This window comes from Cynocephalus volans, chromosome 8 (genome assembly GCF_027409185.1).
Source record: "Cynocephalus volans isolate mCynVol1 chromosome 8, mCynVol1.pri, whole genome shotgun sequence".
Taxonomy (NCBI): domain Eukaryota; kingdom Metazoa; phylum Chordata; class Mammalia; order Dermoptera; family Cynocephalidae; genus Cynocephalus; species Cynocephalus volans.
In genome coordinates this window covers 26,916,995-26,943,898 of record NC_084467.1, presented here as the reverse complement: position 1 = coordinate 26,943,898, position 26,904 = coordinate 26,916,995, and the positions used below count along the sequence as shown (strand labels likewise).

General features: G+C 47.1%; 2 protein-coding genes across 2 annotated transcripts in view; one reads left to right on the top strand and one right to left on the bottom strand.

Annotated features, from left to right (window-relative positions):
* Positions 1 to 26,904, top strand: part of CSMD2 (CUB and Sushi multiple domains 2) — a 588,341-nt gene that overhangs the window by 272,097 nt on the left and 289,340 nt on the right. The window contains exon 6 of the mRNA XM_063104124.1: positions 24,826 to 24,938. Coding sequence (XP_062960194.1) covers positions 24,826 to 24,938 — 113 coding nt within the window. The remainder of the gene's footprint in view (positions 1 to 24,825; positions 24,939 to 26,904) is intronic.
* Positions 7,258 to 7,833, bottom strand: HMGB4 (high mobility group box 4). Its single transcript, XM_063104110.1, has one exon. It carries the CDS (start codon positions 7,831 to 7,833, stop codon positions 7,258 to 7,260), a length of 576 nt encoding a protein of 191 aa, XP_062960180.1.

Here is a 26,904-nt window from a genome sequence, read left to right as displayed (position 1 = left end):
TGGCGGTATAGACATAGGGTAATGGATATAGACATTCCTACTCAAAATGGGGGGAAATGTAAGGTACAGAGGACTCACTTATTCGTAACAGTTTTGAAATCTAGCCAGGAAAGTACTGGAAGTTTCTCGATTAGGTTTCAAAGCCTGGAAATAACTCTCCACTACTCTCAGCTTCACCTTCCCAGCTCTTGGATTCTCCCTCTGAATCATCCTTCCTTTTTCACGTAAGGAATCATGCATTTGAACCTGACATTTTCTCAGCCTGCTTCCTGCTGAGAATTTTGGGGGTCTAATGGCCTCATTTTATTTTTATACTACCTCTGTCCCCTTCAGTACCAGCGGTGAGTGTTTCTTCTAATGGTTTTCTCAAAAACTTTGTGGGTCTTCTGTAAATCTCATTGAGATTCCCTCTATTACACAAAAGCCACACCCGCAAATTTTTTTGCACTAAACCCTTCTCCATCTCGTCCTCCTGCTAAGATGGCCAAGGGACAGCCCTTATGCTTCCCAGAGTCCCTGTTGTTTGATCTGGAGGATCTGTGAGGCCCACCTTAATCTCTTTAAAGGGCCTTTGTGTGACTGCATAAAACCACGATCCTTTGATCTTTCTGAGGTCTTAACCAAAGACTACACAATCACACCCTCAACTTTATCTCCTGACCACTTTTTCCCGGCAGGGCTCAAAAGCCATTTCTTAATTTTAGTATCTTTTGCTGTCTTGGGAGGGTGAGAATTTTCAAAACTACCAAGTTCTGGGTCCCCTTTGTTTAATAGTCTTTCCCTCAGTTTGTCTCTTTTCTCACATAAGCAGCAAGAAAAAATAATTTTCAACACTTTGCTTGGACATCACTGTGGCAAGGTCACTAAGCTTACTAGGCACATGTCCTGCTTTTCATGTAACTGCAGGCGGCAGTGTTGCTAAGATTTCTGCCACCGCATAACAAGGACCCCCTTCCTTCAGTTTCCAATAACATGTTCCTCACTTCTTTTTGAGACCCCACGAGCAGCATCCTCAAAGTCCAGATTTCTACAAACAGTCTCCTCAAGGCAATTGAGGATTTCTCTAACAAGCTCCTCAAAACACTTCCAGCCTCTGTCCACTGCCTGGTTCCAAAGCCATCTAACACTTTTTAGGTACCTGTCATGGCACTATCCCTCTCTTGATACCAAAATTTGTATTCATCCCCTGTTTCAGTTTGTAACAAATTACCTCAAACCTTAGTGGCATGAAGCAACATCTCAGTCTCTGTGGGTCAGGAACCGGGTACAGCTTAGCTGGGTCTGTCACAAGGCTGCAGTAAAGATGGTGACTGGGGCTGCGGGACACTCGAGGCTGTGGGACACGCAGGGAATGGTCCACTTCCAAGCTTGCTCGCGGTTATTGGCAGGACTCAGTGCCTCGTAGGCTGTTTGATTGAGTGCCTCGGTTCCTCACTGGGTGTTGGCCAGAAGCCACCCTCAGTTCTTTGCCACACGAGCCTCTCCACAGGGCAGCTTTCAACATGTCAGTTTGCTTTAAGCAAGTGAGAGAGAAGAGCCAGAGAGGGAGAGAGAAGTCACAGGCTTTTAGAGCCTAATGTCAGAAGTGACATCCTATCACCTTTGCCCTGTTCTCTTCCTTAAAAGCAAGTTACTAGATGCAGCCCACACTCAAGGAGCGGGGATGACACAGGAGTGTGAATATCAGCAGGTGGGATCACCACTGGTGAGTGTCAGGGACGGTATGACTGGTAAGGCCCCAGTGGCCTGATGGCCCATGTCAGACTCCCATAGGGGAAGGACAGCCACCGAAACATCTCCCTGTCCAAGGGGAGGAATCTCAGAAACATCACTCAGCCAGCCGAGCAGAGAAAGGGTTGGAAGTGGAGCGATGGGTAGGGAGGGCTGTTGTAAGGTGACTGCTACAAGGGGATGGCCTCGTAACAGAATGTTTCCTGTGTCACTGGTAATCCAACCCAGAGGTCAAGGCCAGCCAGAGGGTCTGATGGCCCACTTTGGGTTATGGCCAACCTGTTTCCCCTGCTTGAGACCACCTTTTTGTGCATTCTTCTCACCTTCTTTAAACCATCCTTTAGAGACCAGGTCAAGCACCCCCATTTCTAGGACATATCTTATGCACCAGACTTTATTTAAAGTTGTGTCCCAGGCCTTTCACTTATTGCCTAGCACACCTGTAGGGTGGGAATTGTTTATAGGAGTGTGACAAGAGGTCACCTGACAGGACAAAGTGGTGCCAATGCCTTTGTGACCTTATCCTGATGGCCTTACCCTGACCACAGACCTGACCTCCACTATTAAAGGCCTAGGAACTGGACTTTTTTGCCCCCAGACAATTGATGCTTTAGTGGAGGCTGAAACCAACTATAAGATCCCAATGCTGCCATGTGGCCCAGATACCAACTGATTGTTTTGCAACTGGGATCGACTTCTTTGTTGGGATTTGAGGGAAACTCAATAAATAAGTACACTTATTCCCATCTCAAGGGCAGAATCAACTGGCAGATGGAGGAAAAAGACAGATGAGATAAGCATGTCATCTTTATTACTAATGAACTGATTGGAAAGCAGGCCTGAATCCACTGTGCAGTGAGGGAGACAGAGAGAGGGATGGAGAAAGAGGGAGAGAGAGGGGGTAGGCAGAACTGGCAATGGCCACCTCATCCCATACTCACCAATCAGCTAAGTCATGCCACCTCTGCAGAGTGAATGAGCAGCTGGAAGAGGGAAAAGAAGAATTCTGTGGCTTAGGGACCAGCATCATCAGTGTCACCTGGGAACTTTTAGAAATGCATATTATAGGTCCCACTCCAGGAAATACTGAATCAAACTGTGGGAGTGGGGCCCAGAAATCTTTGTCTTAATGGGCCCTGCAGGTGATTCTGATGCAGGCTGCAAGTTGAGAACCACTGGTCTATTGGAAGTTGTTCCACATAGAAATATGAGACGTAGGAAGAAGTGTCCCCTGGAATATTCTGCCACCATGCCTACCCATTTTTCCCTTCCTGGGAAAATGAATCACAGAGAGAGTTTTTTTCCACATTTGTTTTGAGCTTACAGCTGTTCCAAGAATACCCAGTAGAGGCTGCTCATTATCTCTTCTCCAAAAGGAAACTTGCTGTGGGTTTGGTGGTGTTTAGCTTTGCCTCTTTCTCTTGTAGTCCTTGGAGGGGGTGGCATCCCCTTGTTGGCACTTGATAGTCCTTAAGACTCTAGAATGACCAATATCTAGAAGTCAAAGATGGAAATGCATGGCTCCCCACTACTGAAAACCCTCTGTGGCTCCCCACTGCACTTAGATTTCAAAACAAACTCCTTGCCAGGGCCTGCACCTTTCTAAATACCTCCCACCCACTTGCTCACACCTCCAGTCATTCTAGCCTCCCTTCTGTCCCTCTAACATGCCAAGCTCACTCCTGCCTCAGGACCTTTGCACTTGCTGCTCTGATGCTAAAGGACTCTTCCTTCAGCCCTTGTCATGTCTGGCTCCTTCTTGTCCTTTAAATTGAAACCCAAATGTCATCTCCACAGAAAGCCTGTGACCAGCCATTTCAAGGGCCCTCCACCCCATCTGTCACTGTCCATCTCATGACCCTGGTTTATTTTCTTCAGAGCATTTGACACTATCAAAAAAATGATCTGGTGTGTTTATTTGTCAACTTAGTTATTTTATTGTCTGTTTCCCCCTCACTGGAATGTAAAAGATCAGGGACCTTGCTGTATGAACACCAGAACAATTATTGGTATATTGCAGGCATAAGATTTACATAAATATTTGCTAATGAATGAATAAATTAATGACTACACAGACACAGGAAAAGGCTCTAGGAGAGAAGAATCACAGTGGAGTGTTTCAGTCATCAAGATGGTGATGGGCCCAGAGACTCTGCCTTCCTCTTCCCAGGGTAGGGGCCCCAGAGCCAGCTGAGTGGGCCTGGGATGCTGGCACCACACCAGATTCTCCACTTGCTTTTCCTCCCATGCTTTATCTTAGGTCCAGCCTCCTCCCACTTCTCGTCCTCCTACCCTGACTGTCCCTCCACTGTCATTAGAAGCCAGTAGATTTACACCCTCCTGTTGTCTTTTTCATAAAGGACTGTTAATGGAGTTAGTTTTCAGCAGGAGCACTGCAAACTGTTGTCCAAGCTCTGACTTGGCTGCCCACATTCACATAATTAATCACACAGGAAACCAGAAAAGGTGGCATGACGGCTGAGGCTTGGCTGTGTGGAAGCCCTCTTCCCAGAGAGGAGTGGGTACATCACACAGCTGCTGCCCGCCAAGAGCCCACAATCAGGTTGGAGACAAGACAGCCCAACAGAAACAACGGCAGAGCAGTACAAGTCAGGACCTCATTAGTGCTGGAGGGGTGGGAGGGGCTCCTCTGCCTTCAAGAGGTTGGTAACAAAGGAAAGGAAATTAAATGGGCAGGGTAGAGGCTGGAGGAAGAAACAAGGTTAAAGACCATCTCTTCTAGAGTTATAAGGAAACTGACATTTATTGTGTAATATATTAGCTGTCTATTGTTATGTAACAAATTGCCATGAATTTAGTTGTTTAAAACAATATACATTTAAATGGCTTAAACATTTGTACATTTAAACACACATTCATACACTTATATTTCTGTGGGTTAGCAACAGCTTATCTGGGTATTGCTTGAGGTCTCACAAGGCTGAGATCAGATGTCAGCCAGGGCTGAGTTCTCATCTGGTGGCTCGACTGGGGAAGGATCTGCTCCCCTGCTTGAGTGGTTGCTGCAGCATCCAGTTCCTTGCGGTTGTAGAATTGAGAGCTCCCATTGGTCAGAGGCCACCCTCAACTGCTAGAGAGTTCCCACAGGTCCTTGCCACATGGGCTTCTCAAACTTGGCTTTTTACTTCATCAAGCAGCAAGGAGAATCTCTAGACCAAATTGGCTAGCAAGATAGAATATCAGTACATAGCCATGGGCATGACATTCCTTCTCCTTTGCCATATTCTTTTGGTTGGAAGATAGTCACAGGCTCTGCCCACATTTAATGGAAGGGGATTATACAAGGGTGTGAACTCCAGGGGGAGGGGGATGATCATGGAACAGCTGCCCTAGAGGGTATCCACCACAGTACCTATTAGGTGTTCAGGACTGAGCCAAATACTTTAGAATGCATTGCCTCATTTAATCACTAAAACAACCTATAAGGCGGGCATCACCCCATTGCAAAGATGAGAAACCTGAGGCTCAGAGGAACAAGAACTTGCCCAAGATCCTACCAATGTTAAGATTGAAACCACCATATCATGGCATCAAGTTAACTTGTGCACACTGAGAGGCTGAAGGGTCAGCACCCTGACAGTAAGGAGCAAGGGGCCTGAGGGAACCAGGCAGGTAGCAAGAAGGGGAGACAGGAGACCAGGAGGAAAGGACAGGTGTGGACTACATTTTGAGGAAAAAAAGAAAACTGAGAGCACTTGTGTCTGATGATCTCTATTTTCTCAATGAAGCAGAAAATGAGGGCGTCTCCTGAGAGGGTGGAGGTTGGGCTGGAGGAGAAGCAGAGCCAAGTTGGAATAGCAGCTGTGAGGAACGGGGAATGGGAATGTTGCCAGCATGAGTACAAGGTTGCCAAGTGGAACAAGGCTGCTTCCTCCGTGAAGACTTCAGTGACAGGCTCGGTGGGTGGTCGCCACGCCCTCCCCAGCACTGCGAATTCACTTTGGTCAGCATGCCTGGTAGTGCTGTGATTTGTGCCCACATCCAGCTCTCTCATCAGAAGGAAAGTTCTCACAGGGCAGCAACCTAACAGGAGTCCGTGTTGCGCCTCCCTGTACCCAGCACAGCACCTGGCACATGAGAATCCTCCCTAAATGGCTTGTCTGATTCTAGACCGTGAATTTCTAAATCACTTCACTATGTTTCCTCTCATCCCCTAAAGGCTCACACAGTTCTAAAGAAAATATGTATTTTTACTTGTTTTGGAAGTAAAAGTTCAAATGGTGCAGTCAAGTAGAAAAGGTGAGTCCTTGATCATGGAATAGGGGCTGGGGTGGGGTTAGGGAAGTCTGTTGCGTGCAGAACCTGGTGACAAAAGAGCAGTCGTACATTTTGTCCCAGTCTTTTTGATGTCAAGAAGTCAAAAGAACCATTTCAAGATATTCCATTTTGATTTATATTGATTTGTATGAAACGTTGCCCACAGTATATTATTGCCTGAAAAATCCAGTTACCTTACAGACACTTACAGCACAATCCTATTTGTGTCAAGTTATCAAGTAGCAGAAAATCTAACTCAAACTATCTTAGGCAAAAAAATGAAACATGTGGGCTCACCTTCAGTGGAAGGTCCAGGAGAATGTTTTGTTGCCAGAGGGACTGTGCCATTGTAGCCTCATTCTCAGGCCCTGTGAGATGGCACGTGGCTGTCAACAGCCCCTGGGCTGCATGCTCTCCCAGGACTCCTTACACAGGATCTGAGGTCTACTCTGATGGACCAGTGTGGGTCAGATGCCCATCACTTGACCCATTACTGTGGCCAGGGGGGTTACATCCTGTGATCAAGGCTTGGTCAGAAAAGGGAGTCACAAAAGAGAGCAGGGTGCTGTGACCAAGAGGAAGAAGACTATATGCTAGGTGGCCGTAAGTTCAGTTATACACATTATGCTCATATCCACAGAAAAATAACTGGGTGCATGGATGCTCCAAGCCTGGGAGCTGCAGTTAGAGGCCCTGTGTTTTTGGTGAAGTCAGTCCCTAGGCTCATCCTAACTAAGGAGCACCACTGGAATTTCCTCCTGGCCCACTCGGGGCTTCTAAGTCTTGCTGGAGGCTCAGTATCCGGAATGGCTGGAGAAACCCTGGGTCCCCTCGGGACCAGCCAAACTCTAGCCTGGTCCCACCCATGGCATGACTTCCTGACTAGTGCCTGAAAGGGGAGCCTGAACTGAGCTCCAGGCTTTCTGGTCCTAGCAGGATTCCACCCTCTTCACCTGAGCTGCACCTAGGATTCCTGCACCTGACCCAGAGCACAGTCTTCCAACCCAGATAACCACTTGCAACCAGGATACTCCTACCTCCTTTACTCCTGGAAACTTCCACCTTCCTGCCCCAGCTGAGCCCTTTGGACCATGCCGCCACTTCTCCCAGAGCCAGCCGCTCCCCAAGATCAGTTTCCCAATCCCAATCTCCTCCTTTACCAAACCCGTCACTTCCCCAAAGCAGCAGCTCAAATGCCACACATGACACCAGGCTCAGGTAATACAGTTGAATGGCATTTTATTTTTTCTAAATGGATCCATCAGCTTTGCCTGACTCAGCTTCCCCTCTGCACTGGTTCTCAGCTGGCACTAGGCTCTTCTTCCTGCCATTACGCTGTTGACGGTAGGCTTTGAGTTCCTCTTGGTACTGAGCTCTCAGGACAGCTGCTCTCTGTTCATATGGCTGCTTTTCCACGTCTGTCGTCACAGACCACATCTTCCCTGAAGCCTTGGCCACCTGCACCACTGACCAGTTCGGATTCTCCGTCTTCAGCTGGGTGTAGTGTTCTTGGCAGAAGAGTAGGAAGGACGATGGAGGCCGTCTGGGTGCGTGGGGGTCCCGCTTTCTCCGTTTCTTCCTCTTGCCAACATAATTCATCATTTCTTCCTGGTATCGGGCTTTGTCGAGCTTGGCCAGGGCTTCATATTTGGCCTTTTCATGCTTTGAGATGGACCTCCATTTTTCTGAACACTTTCTAGAGAACTCTTTAAAGCCAAGGTAGGTATTTGGCTGCTGCTCCTTAAATTTGTTTCTGTAATTCAGCAAAAAGTGGATGTAAGAAGAGACATTCGCCTTAGGCCTTAACTGGATTTCTTTTCCCATGTTTGTATGACCATTGTTTTTTCTGGATTCGATAAGTTGGACAACAGCGACTTTTGTCCTCACACCCCAGGAGCAATCTAGAAGGTGCTCTGCTTGCGGTGAATTTTTCTCTCTGCAAGAGCTACAGGCAGGAGTGGCCTTTTTAGTGGTGGTGGCATTGTTGGGTCAGAGAAGGGAAATTATGACATCACCCACAAGCTGGCCAATCCCGGCCAACACCTATGATCATTTGCATACAAGCACTCTTATTGGCTGGTTACCTGAGGGTCAAATTTTGCCTGTCATAGAAGACGATGGTTCATCCAGAGAAGGCTATGGAACAGCTATTTCCTCTGGAAATACTTCTCCTGGGCTCCCTGGAGGCAGTGGGCCTTGCTCAGCTTTGGGAGCTATAAATCCCTCGCGTGTAGTAACAAGCCATGGGTCTGCCTTCCTCACTATAAGACTGTCAGATGCCCCCCTCATCCCTTCCAAAGACAGGCTGGAAAATAAGAACAGGAGGAGGTGGAAGGCTCCAGAGCTGTCATGATAAAATGTGAAGTCTTTCTGTTTGCCTTGAACAGTGGCAGCTCATACCATAAAAAGGGTTTAGTAGTAACTCTAAAAATAATCAGGTATGACAGCTGTGACTCGGTTCCTGTCAGGACAAAGTTGTCTAATTTGAGACCCGAGCACTTGGGCTACGAGTCTGAACTCTTCATTTCTCTGAAAAAATTTGACTCTGTGAAAACAAGATAGAGCTTTTAGCACGTCAGGAGGCCTCCCTACTCTCATGCGAGGGGTCCCCATTTCTTAGAGTTAGAGCAGAAAGTTATAACAGCCACGTTTGAATGAATTGGCTTCTGGCTTTTTGTAAAAATGGCTGCAAATATTCCACTAGTCTTTCAATTGGTGGGAAAAGACAAGAAGAGTGTAGTTTGTTGGCCTTTGGACACTGCAAGGTACTTGCTTGTATGGTATTGGATTTAATGCAGCTCAGGGATTGATGGTAGCACCAAATGTATAGAACTAGAAAACTGAGTTTTATTAACATAAAAAGTAACATGCTCAAGGTCAAACAGCCATCACAGGTGGGAGTGTGGATTCTGACCGCCGATTCCCTGACCCAAAGCTGTGTTTCCTCTTGCCTGCCTTGAACTGTTTCCCGGGGGGTGAGGGTCCAGATGTGTGGTCTCAGCAGCTGCGTCTGACAAGGAAACTGGCCTAAGACTGACAATAGATTGGATTTTTGCTAAGTTCATTCCCAGGGCTCCAAGATCAACTTCAACTTTCATCTTTGTAAAGGACAGGTGAAAACTGACTAGAGTCCCCAATCCTGAATTCTAGCCCCAGCTCTGCTGCAAGGTGGCTGAGCTACCTAAGCCGTGCACTTTCTCCCTGTGAGCCTATGATCTCTCATACATTGAGCATTTTTGGACTGGCCAGGGAAGTCCCTCCAGGTGATATGCTGTAGTTTTGTAAGATATCAGATGCCAGTCAAGGAAGTCTGGGTTGGAGAGGGTGGGCGGTGGGGGGTGGAGGGAATGTACAGCTTACTATGGGGACATTTCTAGCCAATGGGAACAGATTACTCTGGAAACAGATTACTCTGGGGACACTTTTCAGCCTAGATAGCTTTTTTCACTCTGGTTTTTTCTCCCAAGGGGCCAGTGGTTGGCTCATCTGTTTGTTGGGCTTAATCTGGCCTGTAGAGATGAATGGGACACATCTCCTTCCTGAGATCAAGAGTTGGGGTGTGAGGAAGAACTTTAAAGCCTGCACATATTCATCAGACTCTGCTTAGGTGCGTGCGCTCTCTCTCTCTCTCTCTCTCTCTCTCTCTCTCTCTCTCTCTCTTATGCACACACACACACACACACACACACACAACACAGCAGCTTATCTGTGCCTCTGTTCATGACCTTCCAACCCTCTCATGGTGATAACCTCCAGGAAGATTAACCCCAGGATAACCATCGGAGGCTAGCAGATACAGGAAGAGAAGGCAGTCAAAGGTAAAAGCTAGGGCAAGTTTTTGGTGTTTGAGCCAAACTCCTGACTTGGAGGGAGGAAGCAGGGGAATTCCTTGTTTAGGGGAGCTTAAGGAAGGGAAATAACCCTTGCTTTCAATATCAATCCTGTTTATGCTGGGTGTATAAGGTTGGCCCTTCTAGATCCTCTTTCCAATGCTCTCCACCCTGCTCTCTGCAATTCAGTTAACCAAATTGAAATAAAGGGAATAAAATAATAAGAGGCTGACCCACGTGGACCACACCAATGGGTCCCCTGCCCCCTGGCTTCCACTTCAGTTTGGCCAGTGGGGAACCCCAAGAAGTGAACAGGGATGCAGGAAGGTGAGGTCAAGGCATGTATTCTCCTGGCTCCCTCCCCGCAGGGTCAGCTGGCTCTCCATCCCTGGACTGAAGGTCTCTGCGCCTCTTAAGGTGTCTTCTCTAAATGATTCTTTCCTTCCACGTTCAGGAATCGCTCCCTCCCCTTCCCCTCCAGCCTAGGGTAGTAACAGTTCTGCTTTTACTAGCCTCTGGTACTCGGCTACTTTCCTACATTCTATGACTTTCCTACACTCTGCCCTCACCTTTGTAGATAGTTTCTATATTAAACACTCTTCAAATTATTTTGAGTGGTCATCTGTTTCCTGCTGGGACCCTGACCGAAGTACCATGTTTCTAGCCTTCCTTCCACCTTGTAGGCATCAGTCCAGGGTACAAGGGTGCTGAGCTTCTGGAGACCCAAGTGCTCAGCAATCACATGCCTGGAGTGGTCTGCAATGGCCAAGCATGGCCTAGGAAGAGACATCTAAAGTCCCTTGTACGATGAAATTACCTCTAGGCAGGGGCATTGGCCTAGAGGGCCAGAGAGTAAGTACTTTAGGGTTTGTGGACCACAGTGTTTCTGTTGCAAGTACTCGACGCTGCCACCGTAGCTCAAAAGGAGCTATAGACCATACTTAAATGGATGAATGTGGCTGTGTTCCAATAAAACTTTATTTACAAAAACAGACCGTAGGCTGAGGATCATAAATCAGCTGACCCCTGGTCTAGAGATATGAGTTCAGTACTTTTAAACATTTCAATTGCAGCCTATGATAAGAAGTGCATTTTACATTATGACTCATTTATACACATGCGTACTTAATATTTATGTGATGCTTAATGTGTGCCAGTCTCTGTTCTAAGCACTTTATGTATTTTAGTTCATTTAATCCTCATTTCAAGCCTATGGCGGGGGGATATTATTTTCATCCCCATTATAAGGATAAAAATAGCTAAGCACAGAGAGGTTACAGAAACAAAAAGTTTTATGAGACTACACTTACTACATGTGTGAGGTACTTTTATTTTCTATGCTGTTATAGTCTCCTCTATTTTGTTATTTAAAATGCATCCCACACGCTGATCTCATGACCCACTAATGTGTTACAATCCATGGATTGATTTGAAAAACACTGTCTAGGCCAGGTGGGAGGGAGCTCCCACCTCAGAGACTGTGAGGTAGGTCCTCTTTACTTGGTGGCAAGAACATGCACTTTGGAGCCAGACAGAAATGAGTTCAAATTCTAGTTTGCCGTTTACTAGCTGGGTAACTTTTGGCAAGTCTAGCTCATTACTACCATGTCTGTACAAAGTAGCGAGGTGAAAATAAAGCCATGAGGATTAACCAAATCGACATAATGGCAATAAAAGCAGCTGCGTGAGCTGGACTTAGGGCAGTGCGGGCTGGACTTAGGGACTCGCCTGTAATGAACAGAACATGGAAGAGGACGAATAGTATTTTTACAGTGGAGAAAGCTGGCAGATGCCATCTCAACCAAATGATCCAAGTGGACAGCATCTCTAATAGGCCATGTTGATATCACATACCTCCTTTCTATGATTCCTCCCACATGGTATTCTCCTCCCAAATCCACAACCCAGGTCTACTCATGAGAAAACATTAGATAAACCCAAATTAAGAGACATTCCACAAAATACTTGATCAGCACTCTTCAGTGCCAAGGTATTGAGAAAACGAGGAAAGCCTGAGAAACTGACACAGACTGGAAGAGACTGAGAAGACGTGACAACTAAATGCAATCGGAGATGCTTGATTGGATGCTGGAACAAAAAAAGGGGGAGGCAGGCACTAGTGGAAAACTGGGGAAATCTGTGTAAAGTATTCCATTTAGTTAACGGTTCTGTACCAGTGTTGATTTCTTAGTTTTGATTGGTGCCTGTGCCGTGGTTATGTAGATATTCGTCTTAGGGAAGCTGGGGGAGGGCTATACAGAAAATTTCTGGACTATCTTTGCAACTCTATTCTTATTTCAAACTAAAAAGTTTTTTTTTAAATCTCCCCAGCTGATAGTAATGTGCATTTAGGGTTAAGACACCCTGCTCTTGATCCATCACCTATAGGAATCACAGGGCCAGATCTCACCCTCAACTGCGGCAGCATATGCTCTTGGCATATCTCTGTCAAAGTATTTCTCAAATCTGGGAGCATGGTGAAATCACCTAAGCTTTTAAAAGTCCCAGTGCTCAGGCCACAACAACAACACCACCACCAAGAGCAAAAGCACCTGGCACAGGCCTTTGATAAATGCTTTGAAGCTTCCTCCGCCCCTCCTGCCCCTCCTTCAGTGGAGTGGGACACATGGTTTGCACTTACCCTAAGAGTTAGGTGTCTGTGGTAGGTAGAATCATGGCTCTCCAAAAAGTTCCACATCTTAAGCCCTGAAACTTGGTAATATGGTACCACCCCGGCAAGGGGGACTTTACAGATAGATTATGTTAAGGATGTTGAGATGGAGAGATTATCCTGTATTATCCAGGTGGGTCTGATGTAATCACACGGTCGTTGTCAGGAAGGCAGGAGTATCAGAGTCAGAGGAGACGTGATGACAGAAGCAGTGGATCGGCGTCAGAGATGTGAAGATGCTACACTGCTGGCTTTGAACATGGAGAAAGAGGCCACAAGCCAAGTAATAAAGACAGCCACCAGAAGGTGGAAAAGGCAAGCCAAAGGATTCTCCCCCAGAGCCACCAGAGTGAGCGCAGCCCTGTCAACACTTTGATCTTGGCCCAGTGAAATCCATTTTGGACTTCTGACCTCCAGAATTATAAGACAACAAATTGGTGTTGTTTAAGCCACTAAATTCGTAATTTGTTAAAGCAGCAATAGGAAACTAACACAGTGTCTTTCTCATCCAGCTGGTGGTTTGTACCTTTTTCTGTTCTATTCTCAACCCCTGCTTGTGTTAATACAGATTAAAAATTTAAAGACAGAAAATTTACACTGCTGCTTATTGAATTAGTGGAGAGGGCAGAGAGCGTGATGTACTCAATTTTACACACTCTTCTTCACTGGCTTGCTGACTCATTAAGTCACTAATTCACTCATTCGCTTACCAATTAATTCACTCTTAGATTCAGTTCGTTCCCTCCCTCATGCACCCACACACACGCATCTCAGCAAACAGCTGCTGAGTTGCTGGAGCAGTGTGGCTGCTTCTCTGATGGCCCTTGATAAGCAGTGTTTGAGGGATGAATATGTCTTAGGAAGGAGGGTGGTGGTTGAGGGAAGCATCTAAACCCCTCTTGATCTCTACGTATAAGGAGACAGATGGGTGGGGAAGCGAGGCCATAAGCAGCCAGACCAAGGTTCTTCGGCTCTCACCTCATGCCAGGAGCTGTCACTCAAGCAGAGAGCATGATATTTTAATCAAAATATAATACTTTAGGTATATCGTCTCTGTAGGCCTGGAGAGAGAGATTTGCCCTAGAGCCCAGGGCAACGAGTGGCAGAGCCAGACTTCAAACTCAGGTTTGCTTGGCTCCTCCATCCATGTGCTTAGCCTCTACTCATAGTCTAGGAATTCCCTTGGCTGGGGCCAAGGAAAGGAGGAAACTGGGGAAAAACCAAGGCCAGTATTTCAGGAGAGGAATGGGTGGAAGGAGAATACATTGTCTAAATCTTAACATTTAAAGGGTTTCAGGTGAGTCTTTTCACATCTGGGTTGATCCTTATTCCAGGTGGATCTAGTCAACTTATCTCCAGGTCATGGGATGCTCTGAGTCCAGCAGGTAACTGACCTGAATGGCCCCAGAACTTCACTAGCGGGTACACACAGAGCCCGGGTCCACTCCCGAGGGCAGAGGCTGGCTGAAGTCAGGCAAGGCATCAGCACCCAGCCCAATGGACTTGTGGACGGGTGACAGGAAACAGGTCAGATCATCAGGCACAAGAATGGAATCAGCACAGTGGGGGTCAGGCATGCCTGGTTACCTCTGGCAGGATGTGGGACAGATCTAGAACAAGACCGACTTGGGGGGGTACCCCCCACAGCGATCGATGGATACCAAGGACTCAACAAACCGACTCCCTTACACCACAGAGTAGGAGAGTGGCCCTGATCATTCAGTCCAACACCCTGACTCTTTCAACCCCAATGGACATCTTTGTTTTGTCTGCCTCGCATATCTTCCTTCTTTTGAGCACATTCCTTCTTTTGGAGAACTGTCCTCAAACCAGTCCTGGGGTTCTAGTGGGGACCATGCCCTTTGCCCCAGGAGTGGGCACATCTCCCAGCTAAACTAATCAGAGGCCTCCTGTGGGCTTTTTCTATTTAGAACTAAGGGAAGGGGTCTTCCTCTTCTCTCTGGTGATGAAGGTGAGAGGGAGAATCAGGAAACTACCAAGGGTGGCCATGGTTCCAACCTCAAGCAGCTGCCATTTTCAATAGCAAGAATGAAGCCAGCAGACAGAGCGCAACAGAGATGGGGACACAGAGAGATGGGTTTTGTGGCACTTGAGTTCCTGGTTCCAGCCATTCCTGGAGTAGGCTACAGCCCTGCTGTTCCTATGACTTGGCTACAGCAGCCAGTAATTTCTTCTCTATTCCAGACTGATTTGATCTGGATTTCTGCCCCCTGAAACCAAAAGTATAAGACATTAACTCAGATGTGATGGGGTGAGCAATATGAGAAGACAGGAACTCTCCTCTCCTCCATTTTTTGATTCTTTCCTAATTCCTACATTCAGTGTGGGGAAACTGAAGCCCAAAGCAGGTCAGTTAATTGCCCAAAGTGACCAGTAAGTTTCAAGCTGAGACCCTAACCTAGGCAGGCTCCTTTCAGGGCCCACGTGCTGAATCTCTACCCTAAACTGCTTTCTACCCACTGAATGTCTGTCCCTTTGCCCACCAGTCTCCCCTGCTGCACAGAGGCAAGGCACGGCCAGGAATTGTAGCTGCTGTGTCTTGAGGCCTTAGCAGGAGATTTAGCAGCACCACTGCATCACCTTTAATCCTCACAATCACACTCTGAGGTATAAACTTGGTAAAGAAGAGCTCAGACAGATGAAGCCACCTCCCCAAGGTCATGAGGCCAGTGGTGGTGGAGGCAGAACTGGAATCCAGCCCCATGTGACTCCAGGGCACCTTGCTCACTGGCCTGAGTGTGCAGGAGATGTTTAGCCCACCCATGCTATAGGCTCCTAGGAGGCTCACTCATTCAGCTGGGCTTCGGAGCTGCTGGATCGATCTCAGGCAGGGCTGGCTAGCTGCCTCCTGGCAGCATAGTGATGCTCAGACTCAGAAGGGCAGGGGAGTGGCAGGCGAACGTTGGCGCCGGCGGCTCCTCAATAAGCCATCTGCAAACATTTCCTCTGGATGAGAAGTATTATCCAAATGTAAACCCTGGAGGCCTCTGCAAGGCATACATCGCCATCCTTCCTGAAGAGGAAAAATACCTTCTCCAAGTCATGTCTGCCAGCGACAGGCAGAAGATGGGCAAGGCTGAGGAAGCAGGAGCTGGTGGAGGCCAGGCTGAGACCACCCGAGGGAAAGAGGGAAGGTGACGCCCAAGTGTACCAGCTGCTCTGGGTGCCACAGAGTGCCCTGTCCTTCCACCCATTCACTGTTCTGTCACCACAGTTGATGCAGGCATCCTTACTTCCCTGGGGAAGCCTAGAGACTGCTCTGGGATCTGCTTATTCCTTGTGTCTTCTGGAGGGAGGGTTGAAGGCACTAATGAGATCCCACCCCCTCTTTTCAGTCCTCAGCAAGGGAGGAAAATAGCTCACCTTTGTAAGGCACCTGCTGTGTGTCAGGCACAATCCTGGGTGCATTACATACATGAGCATAGCTGTTCAGAGGAAACTCATTGCCCACATCAGGAAACTGAGGCTCAGAGAAGTTACTTCACATGCCCATGTTCACAGAACTAGTAAACAGCGGAGACCTAATTCAAATACAGGACCATCTGGTTCCGGAAGCCCAACCCTTAACCTTCCTAAACATACTGCCTCTACATAGGGGTTCAAGACAGATTATGAGCCAGATAGGTGGCATCTCCACTTAGGACGGGACCTTAGCCAGGGAGGGGAAGAGAGTCTGGGTAGAATGTGAGCATTCCGTGGTCACCAGGTCTTGAGGCCTGTACCTTGTTCCTGGGCCAAGCCTGATGGGGATAGGCTTTAGCATCCCAGGGCATGGAGACCGCCAGGCCTCAGTGCTGTCATCCTGATCTCAGGTCTAACCTGTAGTAATAGAGACTTGGACTGGGGACAGGGGACAGCCAGCTGAGGGCCCAGCAGCTGGTCAGGAGAAAGACTGCTCTTTGAGTCTGTCCCAGTCAGACTGGAGGAGGACGACTGTACAAGATGCAGGACGTCATGTGAGAGTGGTGGGGGCAGGGTGGGGAGGCAGCAAAAGAAGTAAACGAAATGACACTGGGCCACGCTTTCCCAAATGTCCCCTGGGAGGGCCAGGTCTGCAGGGCCTTCTCTTCCTCTGAGTGAGTGCCCAGCCCTCTCCCCACCAAGTAACCTCAAGCCAGGGGCCACAGGAACCTACCTTCCTGTAATACCGTCAGCCAATTGATCCAGTTTGGGTCACATGACCACCCATCCAATCAGCTATGGCCTAAGGGTCATTTGATGCATATGGCTGTCCCTTACAGGAGCTGCCCCTTACACACACCTAGTGATTGGAGGGAGGGAGACTGCTCTTCAAAGCCTTCTCATGCTCAGAAAAGAGCAGAACTGCCTGATTTAGACCTGGAGACAGAAAAGGAGAGAGTTGGGCAATGCTGAAAACTTGCTGGGGATACACCACAAGCCCCTTTGCCCAGAGCTTGGCACACGGCACCAGCTCCCCTCTTCAAACCCAACCTTGTTTTGTCACTTCAGCATCACGGGCACATCCCCTCCACAGAGGCAGAAAACCTCTCACCCATCAGCCCTGCAGGCTGAGCAGTGAGTTAGGAACGGGAGGAAACTGACACCTCAAGCCACGCCCCCACCAGACCTTCTCAATGTGCCACTGCCCAACACACAAGACTCAGGCTGTCAGTGATGAAGCCCTCATCCCAACAGCAAACACAGCCAGGAGACCTGTCCCTCGGCACTCCCGGGCTCAGACACATGTCCTCCAGAGAGCCTGCATCTGGAGAAAAAACATTTACCTGATGGAGTTTGTGTGGGTTCCCTGGAGCTAACAATTAGCTGAGCAAAAGCTCTCAGGAAAGAGCTCTGAGAATTTGTTGAGTTTATTGAGTTGCTTCCGAGGAAGAAGGAACATTTGCCCACATTGATTGCCAGCCCCCACTGTTGCTGTGTTGGGGATAGATCAGTGGGAGAAGAGTCTCCCAGGAAGGTACCAGCAGCTGCTAAGGAATGGGGGCTTGGGGGGAGGAGGGTGGGCACAGCCTGGGCTGAGGGACTAGGGGGTGGGGGGAAGTATGTCTTCCTGACAGGAGTGGGTGGGAAACCAAGAAGAACCCAGCATGGTGTCCGAGGCCCTCCCTACTGTCCCCTGGCTCACTCACTCGCTACCTCTTCCTCTGCTTTTCCCCACGTGTGCCCCCTGCTTTCACCAGCAGGATCTCATGCATTCATTCATTCAGTCAATCATTCCTTCTCCTGTTGAGTAATATTTACTGAGCCTTTTCCTGTGTCAGGCACTCTGAAAGGTACCAAGGGAAGAACCATGAGCAAGAAAGAAACAGCTCCTGTCTTCAGGGAGCTCACAGTTCTGTGGGTAAGGCAGACCCCTGAATAGTGCATGGTACGACAAGCACTGGGGTAGAGAAAGAGCAGGGAGCCCAGAGCGCACACAGGAGAAGCAAACCAGACTTGGCAGCATGAGCCAAGTGTCCTGGAGCCAGCGGTTGATACATCTGAAGGATGAGTCAGAAGTACCTAGAAAAAGGGTGGGGTAGACCCAGGTGGACAGGGAGAATTTGGCAAGGAGGTGAGTTCTTGATTGTTGGAAACATTCAAAACAGATTGTGACTGACCATTTGTCAAGAATACTGTGGTTGAAATTCATACATAGCCGGGCATTAGACCTAGAAGACCTCCAAAGTCCTTCTCAAATCTAAGATTTTAAGATTAGCTGACCCCCACTCTCCTGACAGCAGAGGGGATATAATTAGAAAAGATGCCCCCCCATTGAAAGCAAGTGACTGCTGTTCATTCATCTATTCTCAAAGTGCTCTTAACCCAACTCCACCAAAGCAGTTCCCTGGATTAGCTGGCAATGCCATGGCCTCAGTAGATCTTCCTGGCTGGTGTCCACGGCCCGCTGAGCACCGCTGCCACAGGCCGTCTCCTACCCCCACCCTCAACGCTTGTGCACTTCTGCTGTCACCAGCTGAGTCTTGCACTTTCTGAGAACCAGTTGGGTTTGTTGCCAGCTCGCTCTGTGCCAGTCATACTTGTTATTGTAATTATGTGATTTAAATTAAACATCACATAAACTGATGAAATATGAGTGTAAAAGGAAATATAGTTGCATCTATGGAAACTAAATTGAATTCTTTGGAATGACTCCATGAAGGAGAGTATCTAAAAATTGCTTTGTAAATATGAGGTGTGAATGAGTGAGATAACTGCACCCCACTGGTAAGTTCCGTGGGGCAGGGGACATGGGACACAGCATCCCTAGTGCCTAGCACAATGTCTGGCACATAGTAGGTTCTTAATAAATACGAAGCATCTTCAGAAAGTTCATGGAAAGACTTGTATTTCTTTTAATTCCATGAACTTTTTGAAGCACCCTTATATTTGTTGGCTGGATGATCTGCATCAAAATTGGAAATAGCGAATGATGCATAATAATTACAGTTTATATAAGATGGGCAATGTGAATAACAAACCCATGGTCAAAGGAATCACCTTGGTCCTGCATAAAATAAGCTGATTGACAAATAAATGTACGTTTAAGTATTTTACACTATATTGAAATGTTTAAACTATGTATGTTTCCTTTTAGAATTCCCTATTTAGAAATTAAATTTTCATATACCAACCATCTATATCATATGAGGTTTGGATGGTAGGGGTCAGCAAACTTATACTGTAAAGGACGAGAATATAAGTCCTTTATAGTAAAAGGCGTTGCAAGCTGTCATCTCTGGCACAACTACTCAACTCTGCCACTGTAACATGGACGCAGCTATAGACAATATGTAAATGAATGGGCACGTTTGTGATCTGGTAAAATTTTATTTATAAAAACAAGCAGCAAGCCATGGTTTGCCAGCCCCATTCTATGGAATTTTTCTGTGTGCCAGGCACTGTTCTGTGTTGCTGGAAATGCTGAGACAAAGAAGATCCTATCCCAGCTCTCATGGGGCTTGCCCTCTAGTTGGGGAGATGGTCAAATCAAAATATGGTTACAATTTGGTATGCCCAGGACAATGGCAGGGGCATGTCCCTGGTACAAAGGGGACACATGGAGACAGGGAGAGGGAAAGGTGGAAGAAAGGAGATGTTTGGTTAGGTTTATAGGATCAGTGATATTTTCCCAGGTAGTCGGGTGGGGCAACAGAAAAGGGCATTCCAGGTAGAGGGAATAGCATAGGCAAAGGTATGGAAATAGGAACGTCCTTGTCATGTTTCAGGATGTATAATCTACTTTGTGTAGATGGAGCTCAAAGTGAATGTCATTGGAGAGGGAAGACATTAAAAAGTTGGGACTTTATTCTGCAGCCAGTGGGTTCACCTTTGCTGCCAGGTTTCCAGCAAGGTGGGGACTTGATCAAATCTCCCCACAGAGTATGGATGATGGATTGGAGGGAGAGGGCAGATCGGAAGGCTGTCTCCATCGTCCGGGCAAAATGATGAACTCATGAAGTGGAGAAGACTTGGCCTCGGTTGGCCATGGGCATGAAGGAGGGCAGGGAGTTGTGGATAATGCCTGAGATGGTGACTGGGAGGATGGTGTCAATTAATGGGGAGAAGGTGCACTAAGGAGCAGGAATGACTGGGGTAAGCTTTGGTTTGTTCATAGCAACCAATGCCAAACACTTACTAGATAGCCAGGAGTTGAGTCTTCTTACGTGGCTCAGGAGCTGCCTGCACAACTGGGGTGGACAGGCAGTGCTGGGAAAGAGCCTGGGGAGGCCTGGGGCCTCTTTTCAAAGATAAGGCTGTGGACTGAGAGACTCCAGCAGCCCATATCCCAAAGAGAATTTCATTCATCCCAGCATTCACCTAGTTCCTGGAAATGAATATCATCATAGGATTGTCTTAGAAAAAGGGTTTATCCTGACATAGCAAGAGTCTTAGGAATTTGGCCAAAGGAAAGCTGATGGTGGAAAGCATCTGTGATGAGACTGGGTGTCAGGGCTGAGTCAAGGAAGGCTCACTTCAGGGATGAGGTGGGGTGAGCAGGAGTCACCCTTCAGTAAGGGCCTTGGTGTCCTTTGCCCATCACTGACCAAGACATTACCTAAGGGTTTCCCTGATTGTGTCATGGTGTCTTCTTTGTCCCCCAGGGAGGATAGCAGAAGGCAGGTGGGAAGGGAAGAGGGTTTGGGAGTGGGGGCACAGGGGTAAGCACCTCCTATATTTCACATTTTCCCAAGTACACATAGCTTAGTAAGAGATAATGCCCACAGGAGGCACTCTGGGAGCACAGAACCCAAAGGCCATTGACTGAGGAATGAATAGAGGCTGCACAGAGAAGGGGATGTTGCTGCTGAATCTCATAGATTACAGGCTTTTCAGAGACTCCCTGTATCTAGGGAACCCCAGGGAGTGGCCCCCACTGGCAAGCAGTGCCTTGTATGCAACATGTGCTTGGCAAGTGAATGAATGAATGTTCTCTTGAGGATGTCAATTTTCAAGGACGCTGGGATTTAAACCGAGATCTCCTAATGCTTCTCCCCTCAGCTTACAATTAGGCAGAAATTCCATGCAGAGTCACTGTTGTCATCTTGTACAGGGTGGTGTCTCTCAGCACCTCAACATCCTGAATGCATGAGAAGCTTCCTAAGAAGAAATGCTTTCTACAAGGTCTGCTCCAAGCTTTCCTATTACCAGGAGAAGGGCTTAGAGCTTTCTGCAGAGGAACTCAAAGCCACTTTTTCCATAATCAACTACATGCATTAAAGGGAGTGATTTTTTTTTTATTCTCCCCAAGCCAGATTCCATTAATGAAGCCCCATTTAACGGAAGTCAATTTACCAAAAAGAAAAAAAAATTGAGTGTAATTGCTTAAATACATTTTATGTTGTACTGCAATAGCAATTTCCTGTGTTAACTTGGAATTCCCCAGGCCCCCCATAGTGAAGTTAATGTGGACAGAAAGGTTTGAAGGGGAGAATCTCTCTCTGTTTCTCTCTCCTTTAATTATGATTCTAAGATGGAGCAAAATTAAAGAGGATCCCGGGGGGGTGGAGAGAGGGGGAGAATAGGAACAGAATGGAATTCAGCCTAAACGGTTCCACTGGCTTCCTTCATGCTTGTGTGTGTGCTGGTATAATGCGGTGGCTGAGTTCACAGGGTCTAAATGGAATGGCTTATGTTTGAATCCCACTTCCACCACTTAATAGCTGTGTGACTCTGAGCAAGTTTCTCTGCCTCTCTGTGCAGCCAGGCGGTACAATGGGAAAGGGCTTATAAAGAGCAGCAGGTACAAAGGCAGACAAGCACAGAAGACTGGCATGTGTTCCTATACCCGTAAACTCTTCTGTTTGACTGGAGATCTGTGTGTGTGTGTGTGTGTGTGTGTGTGTGTGTGTGTGCGCCGCGCATACTCAGGGTAAAAAGGTTTCACTAAGAAGGTGACATTTGATCAAAGCCTTGGAAAAAGTGAGGGGCTGAGCCAGGTGGAGGTCTGGGATAAGAGCTAACACAAGAGGCAGAGGGAATGGCAAGTGCAAAGGCCCTGAGGCAGCAGCAGTCCTGGCCAGCCATGAACAGCAAGGAAACCCATGTGGCTGGAGCATAGAGAATGAAGAGGTGAGAAGAGGAGGCAGGAGAGGTGAAGGCACACCAGCTTTTTTAAGGCCACGTAGGCCATAGTAAGGTCTGTTACTCCAAGAATTTGAGCCATTGAATGTTTCTTTTGTTTCGTTTTCGATTAACTCTATTAAGGAGTAATTTATATAAAATAAAATTACCTATTTTAAACATACAGCTCTTTGGAGCTTTGACAAATGTGTACATCCCATATAATCAACATCTCTTTCAAGTTACAGAACTTTTCTATCACCCCCAAAGATTTTCTTGCACTGTTTCCCAGCCAGGCAATTCCTACCTGTGACTCACCCCCAGCTCCAGCAACCACTAATCTGATTTCTCTAACTCACATTATACACTCTTCTATCACTCAGCATAATGCTTTGGAGAGTCATTCATGTTGTTGCATGTATTGATAGTTTGTTCCTTTTGTTATTTCTTTTTTTAATTGTACCTGTTTATGGGGTGCAACATGTTATTTCGATACATGTATATATTCTGGTGGTTTGTTCCTTTTATTGGAGGGTTTTAAGCAAGGCATGATACCATCTCAAAGGCATCTCATAGCAGATGTGATCATTCTGCTGTGTAAGCCCCCAGTTCTTTGATAGATGCCAAGAAAACTCAAATGCTCAACATTCATGCCCAGCAAGGCAGAGCCAGCACAGAGGCAAGACATATGGGTAGCACAGGGCCCTGAGAGTTTAAGCCTTGGGAATTAACAATTAACAGGATTCCTGGGAGTGGGCAAAGGTGTGGGAGAAATGGGAGGTGGGAGATATCCCTTGGGGTTTCTTCAGGCTGTGCAAGCAGAGTTTAAATCAATCAATCCAACCCTGACCTCAGGGCAGGAGACGTCTCACTGACTTCAGTTACAATCTTGATCATTAATTTCATCCTGCCCTTGACACCCCAATACCCTCCCCTCATTCTATTTTGCAATAAAGAACATTTGGCTCTGAATTATTCAGGTAAATTCCCCCGATTTCTATTTCCCTTATGTAAATGGTCTCCAAGCTTTGTCATCGAGACAGAATTGAATTTGGCCTGGAGAAAAAAAACCCACAATACCATTTTTGACTCCTAGAAAACTTAAATGACTCAGTCTGTAATAAACTATTTTAAATGGGATCTGGTGAAACAGTAATTGGTTTCTATAATAGTTCTTACCATAGCAATGGGTTATATTCCTGGAGTTTGTTGTGTGTCAGCATTTTCATTATAGTAAGAATTCAGTTTTGCAGGGTGTGAATCTCCTTGGTTAGTTCTTTTGTTTAATGCATATTTATGAAGACCCACTAAGCTGGATCTCTTCCATTTGCCCTTCCAGATCTCTCTCTTGCCTTCTCCGCCCTGTTCCGTGCCTGAGGCTCCGTCAGTATGCTCCTTTGACCTCTGGCTTGCAACTGGACTAGGTCAACAAGGGCATCAGCAGAAGATTAGGGGACGGGGAGGAGGAAAGTGAATTCTGGGTATTCATTCCTTGCTCTCCCCTGGTGGGATTTTCACAAACAACTATAACCCCACTGAAAATCCAGGTCCTGTATAGTGGTGTTTTCCAAGCAGCCCTCTGTTTGAGGATAACCACTTCCTCTTCTCCGTGCTCCTGGATGGGAAGTGGTAATGAACCCCACAGTTACCAGCCCCAGAATACTGCCCTGGTGTTCTCTCACAGCTGCCCCCACCTTTGTAAAGGGTTCATTTGTAAAACTCCTGGAACTCTTCTCCTATGACTGACTGTGCCACCTGTTTTTTGCTGGAACCCTGACATGCCCACTTTGTACCAAGTGTTGTGTTAAGTGCTGGGAATCAAGATGAAAACTAAAATAGCAGCTGCTGTTACTGAGAGCTTGCTATTGCCACGGACCGTGCTAAGGTCTTTTTTGTGTATCATCTCATTTAATCCTTACAACCTTTGAAAAGGGGGTTATTATTATCCCTATTTTAGAGATAAGGTCACCGAGTCTTGGAGTGTTTAGGTAATTTTGCTACAATCACACAACTGATCCCTCCAGAGCCTGAGCTTCTTCACCAACAGGCTGCATTGCCCCCTTTGAGGAGTTATCTTGGGAGACACACACCTGGATAACTGAATTATAATTTGAATGAAGTGCTGTGGCATCACAGAGGAGGGGAAAGGAAAATTATATTTATTGAGCTAGTATGTCAGACACAGGGCCAGGCTCTTTGCCCATAAGCTTTCTCTTTTACTCCCACAAATTCTTAAGGCTGGTATTATTCTCAAATCTCACAAAGGTTAAGTAACAGGTCCGAGGTCACACTGGTAAAGCCTGGGTCTGAACCCAGATCTGTGTGGCTCCAAATCTGAGGAGAATAGGAAAGGCTTTCCTGGGGATGTGATACTTCAGAGGCTTCCCAAATTTGTGTCAGGTGACATGGCAGGTACAGGAGAAAAGGCCAGGTGGGTATATTCTGGGCAGAAAAGGGAAAGACCTAGAAAAGTGGAAAAGCATGGATTGCTTAGGAGATGGGAGTAGGGGGTACTTAAGCTGTGCTCCTGGCCCAAAGGCCCCTCCTTTTAGCATCTCAGGGAAACTCAGCAGTGGGATGAGTCCCTGAAGGAGCCGTCTCAAGCTGCTCAGGCCCCAGGTCACTGGAGGCCAGCTGGAGCGGCACGGCCCTCCCTGCTTCAAGGCTAAGCTGATGCCCTAGCACGCACGGGAAGTGGGGAGGCTCCTGGATGTCCGGGCCCTGTCCTGCCCAGCTCTGGTCCCTGACCCTGCCTGCTTCCTGTCCCCACAGGTTCACCGGAGCCAGCCTCCCAGCCCCTGTCATCAGCAGCAAGAACTGGCTGCGGCTGCACTTCACATCGGACGGGAACCACCGGCAGCGCGGCTTCAGCGCCCAGTACCAAGGTAGGCGGGGCCCAGGTCTGCCGCGCTTGTGCAGTGGGCAGCAGAGAGGACGCCTGGAGGACTCATCCCCTCCCAAAACTGGGTCTGCTGTGGCTTCAGGGCATCCTTGCCTCCATTTTCTCTTCCTATTTGCAGACCCAGAGATCTGCACATCTGCATCTCTGCATCCGTCCTTATAGTCTTTTGCCCCAGGGAGTGACATTTCTCAGATCTTGCATCCTGTGCTTCTCCCTTCAGGCCAGGCTAATCACAATAGTTAATACTCACTGAGTGTCTTTAAGAGCCAGGCACAGTGCTAGGCACTTGACATGTACCATCTCATTTAATCGTCACCACTACCCTGCAAGGTAAATACTGTCACTACCCTATTTTACGGACAAGGAAGCTGAGGCTCAGAGAAATTAAATCGATTTCCTAAGGCCATCTGAACTCCTGCCTTTTGAGTCTAGAGCCCACCCTCCTAAACCCCAGCCTTTAGCCAACCTCGGTACAAAGTGGGAGAGCAGCCCACGAATCAACTCTTTTTCATTTTCTCTAGAACACGAATATATTACAAACATAGGCAGCATCAGTTTAGGGAACATTGTAGCTTAGATGCTCAAATCTGTGAAGAGCTATCTAGTGGCAAGAGATCAGACCAGTAATAGCATGTGGAAATTGCAAGTGAACATATTTCTGCTGTAATAATGAAGAGTTTCCTAATCCCAAGAGTTGCCTATGAAAAGGAGTGGGTTAACCCATAAAGGGGGAGCACTCTGTAACTGGAGGAGATCCACAAATCCACTGGTATATGGGGGTGGATAAGGATATTCCTTTTTAACACTGACTTTATTCAAAGTACTCTAAATTTATAGAGGTAAACACCAAGGGTTGGCCTCATAACATGCTCATTAAGGCTTTAACTATTACCAATCACAAATTGATTTTGGTTTTAATAGATTTGACAATGAACTTATATTGCATACCTATTAATTATAAAGCCCAAATGAAGCCCTAGGTCTCTGAGGCCAAGTGCCTGCTGGCTCATCCCGGTTGTGGCATGGGCAGAGAGTAGCTGCCTCCCCGAGGCCACTGGGGCCAGGCTTTCTGGAGAGAAACTGGGAGAAAAGCAGCACTGGAGGCGGAAGCATTACCTTCAAAATCTGCACCTTTTATGAGTGGCCTCATTTACTTAGACTTGGGTAGCAGGACATGCTTGAAATATCTAAAAAGTAAACAAGAAACTAACTTGGTCCAACGAGTTTAACAGAAGCCTCACTGGAGAGCTTCCTTGGAGACATGTTTTTACTGCTTATCTTGGGCCTTTGTGTGTCTAGAACAGCTGTCTAAATCTTTCTGTCATGTTTTCCAAAATAGAAAAGTAGAGATGAATGTTATAATTTTTCTGATTAAATAAGTGTTGGGTCTTTCAAATATTCCAAGTTACTGTAGACCCATATGTCAAGGTTAAGGTTTGATGCCAGACCATGGGCAGTAAGAACCTAGACCAGGTGGTCTCTAGATGATGTGTTGACTACATACCTACTGCACACCAGGCCCTGTGCTAGGCACTGTACATGCACTGCCCCATCCAATCCTTCCCACAGCGCAGTAACATATGTGTTCTTATTCCCATTTTTTCAGTTGAGGAAGCTGAGGCTCAGAGAGGTTGTTAACTAGCCCAAGATCACACAGCCTTTAAATGGTGAAACTCAAATTCATTCCTAGGCCTCTGTGAGTTTTTCTGCAAAATCACAGAGCCTCTTCTCATGGTGCTTTGGGTTCCCTTTCCTATTTAAGCATAGCTTTGAAATTTTGTTGTGTTAATCTCATCCCACTGTAATAAAAAAATTTTAAAAAATCTTTCCCATCCTATACACATACATCTACAAGACTAAAGAGAAAATGTCACCAAGTGGTGTTTAACTTTACTAAGCATGATGCACCCTGAAAATTTCTTTTCCATTTTTTAAATCTAGTTGCAACC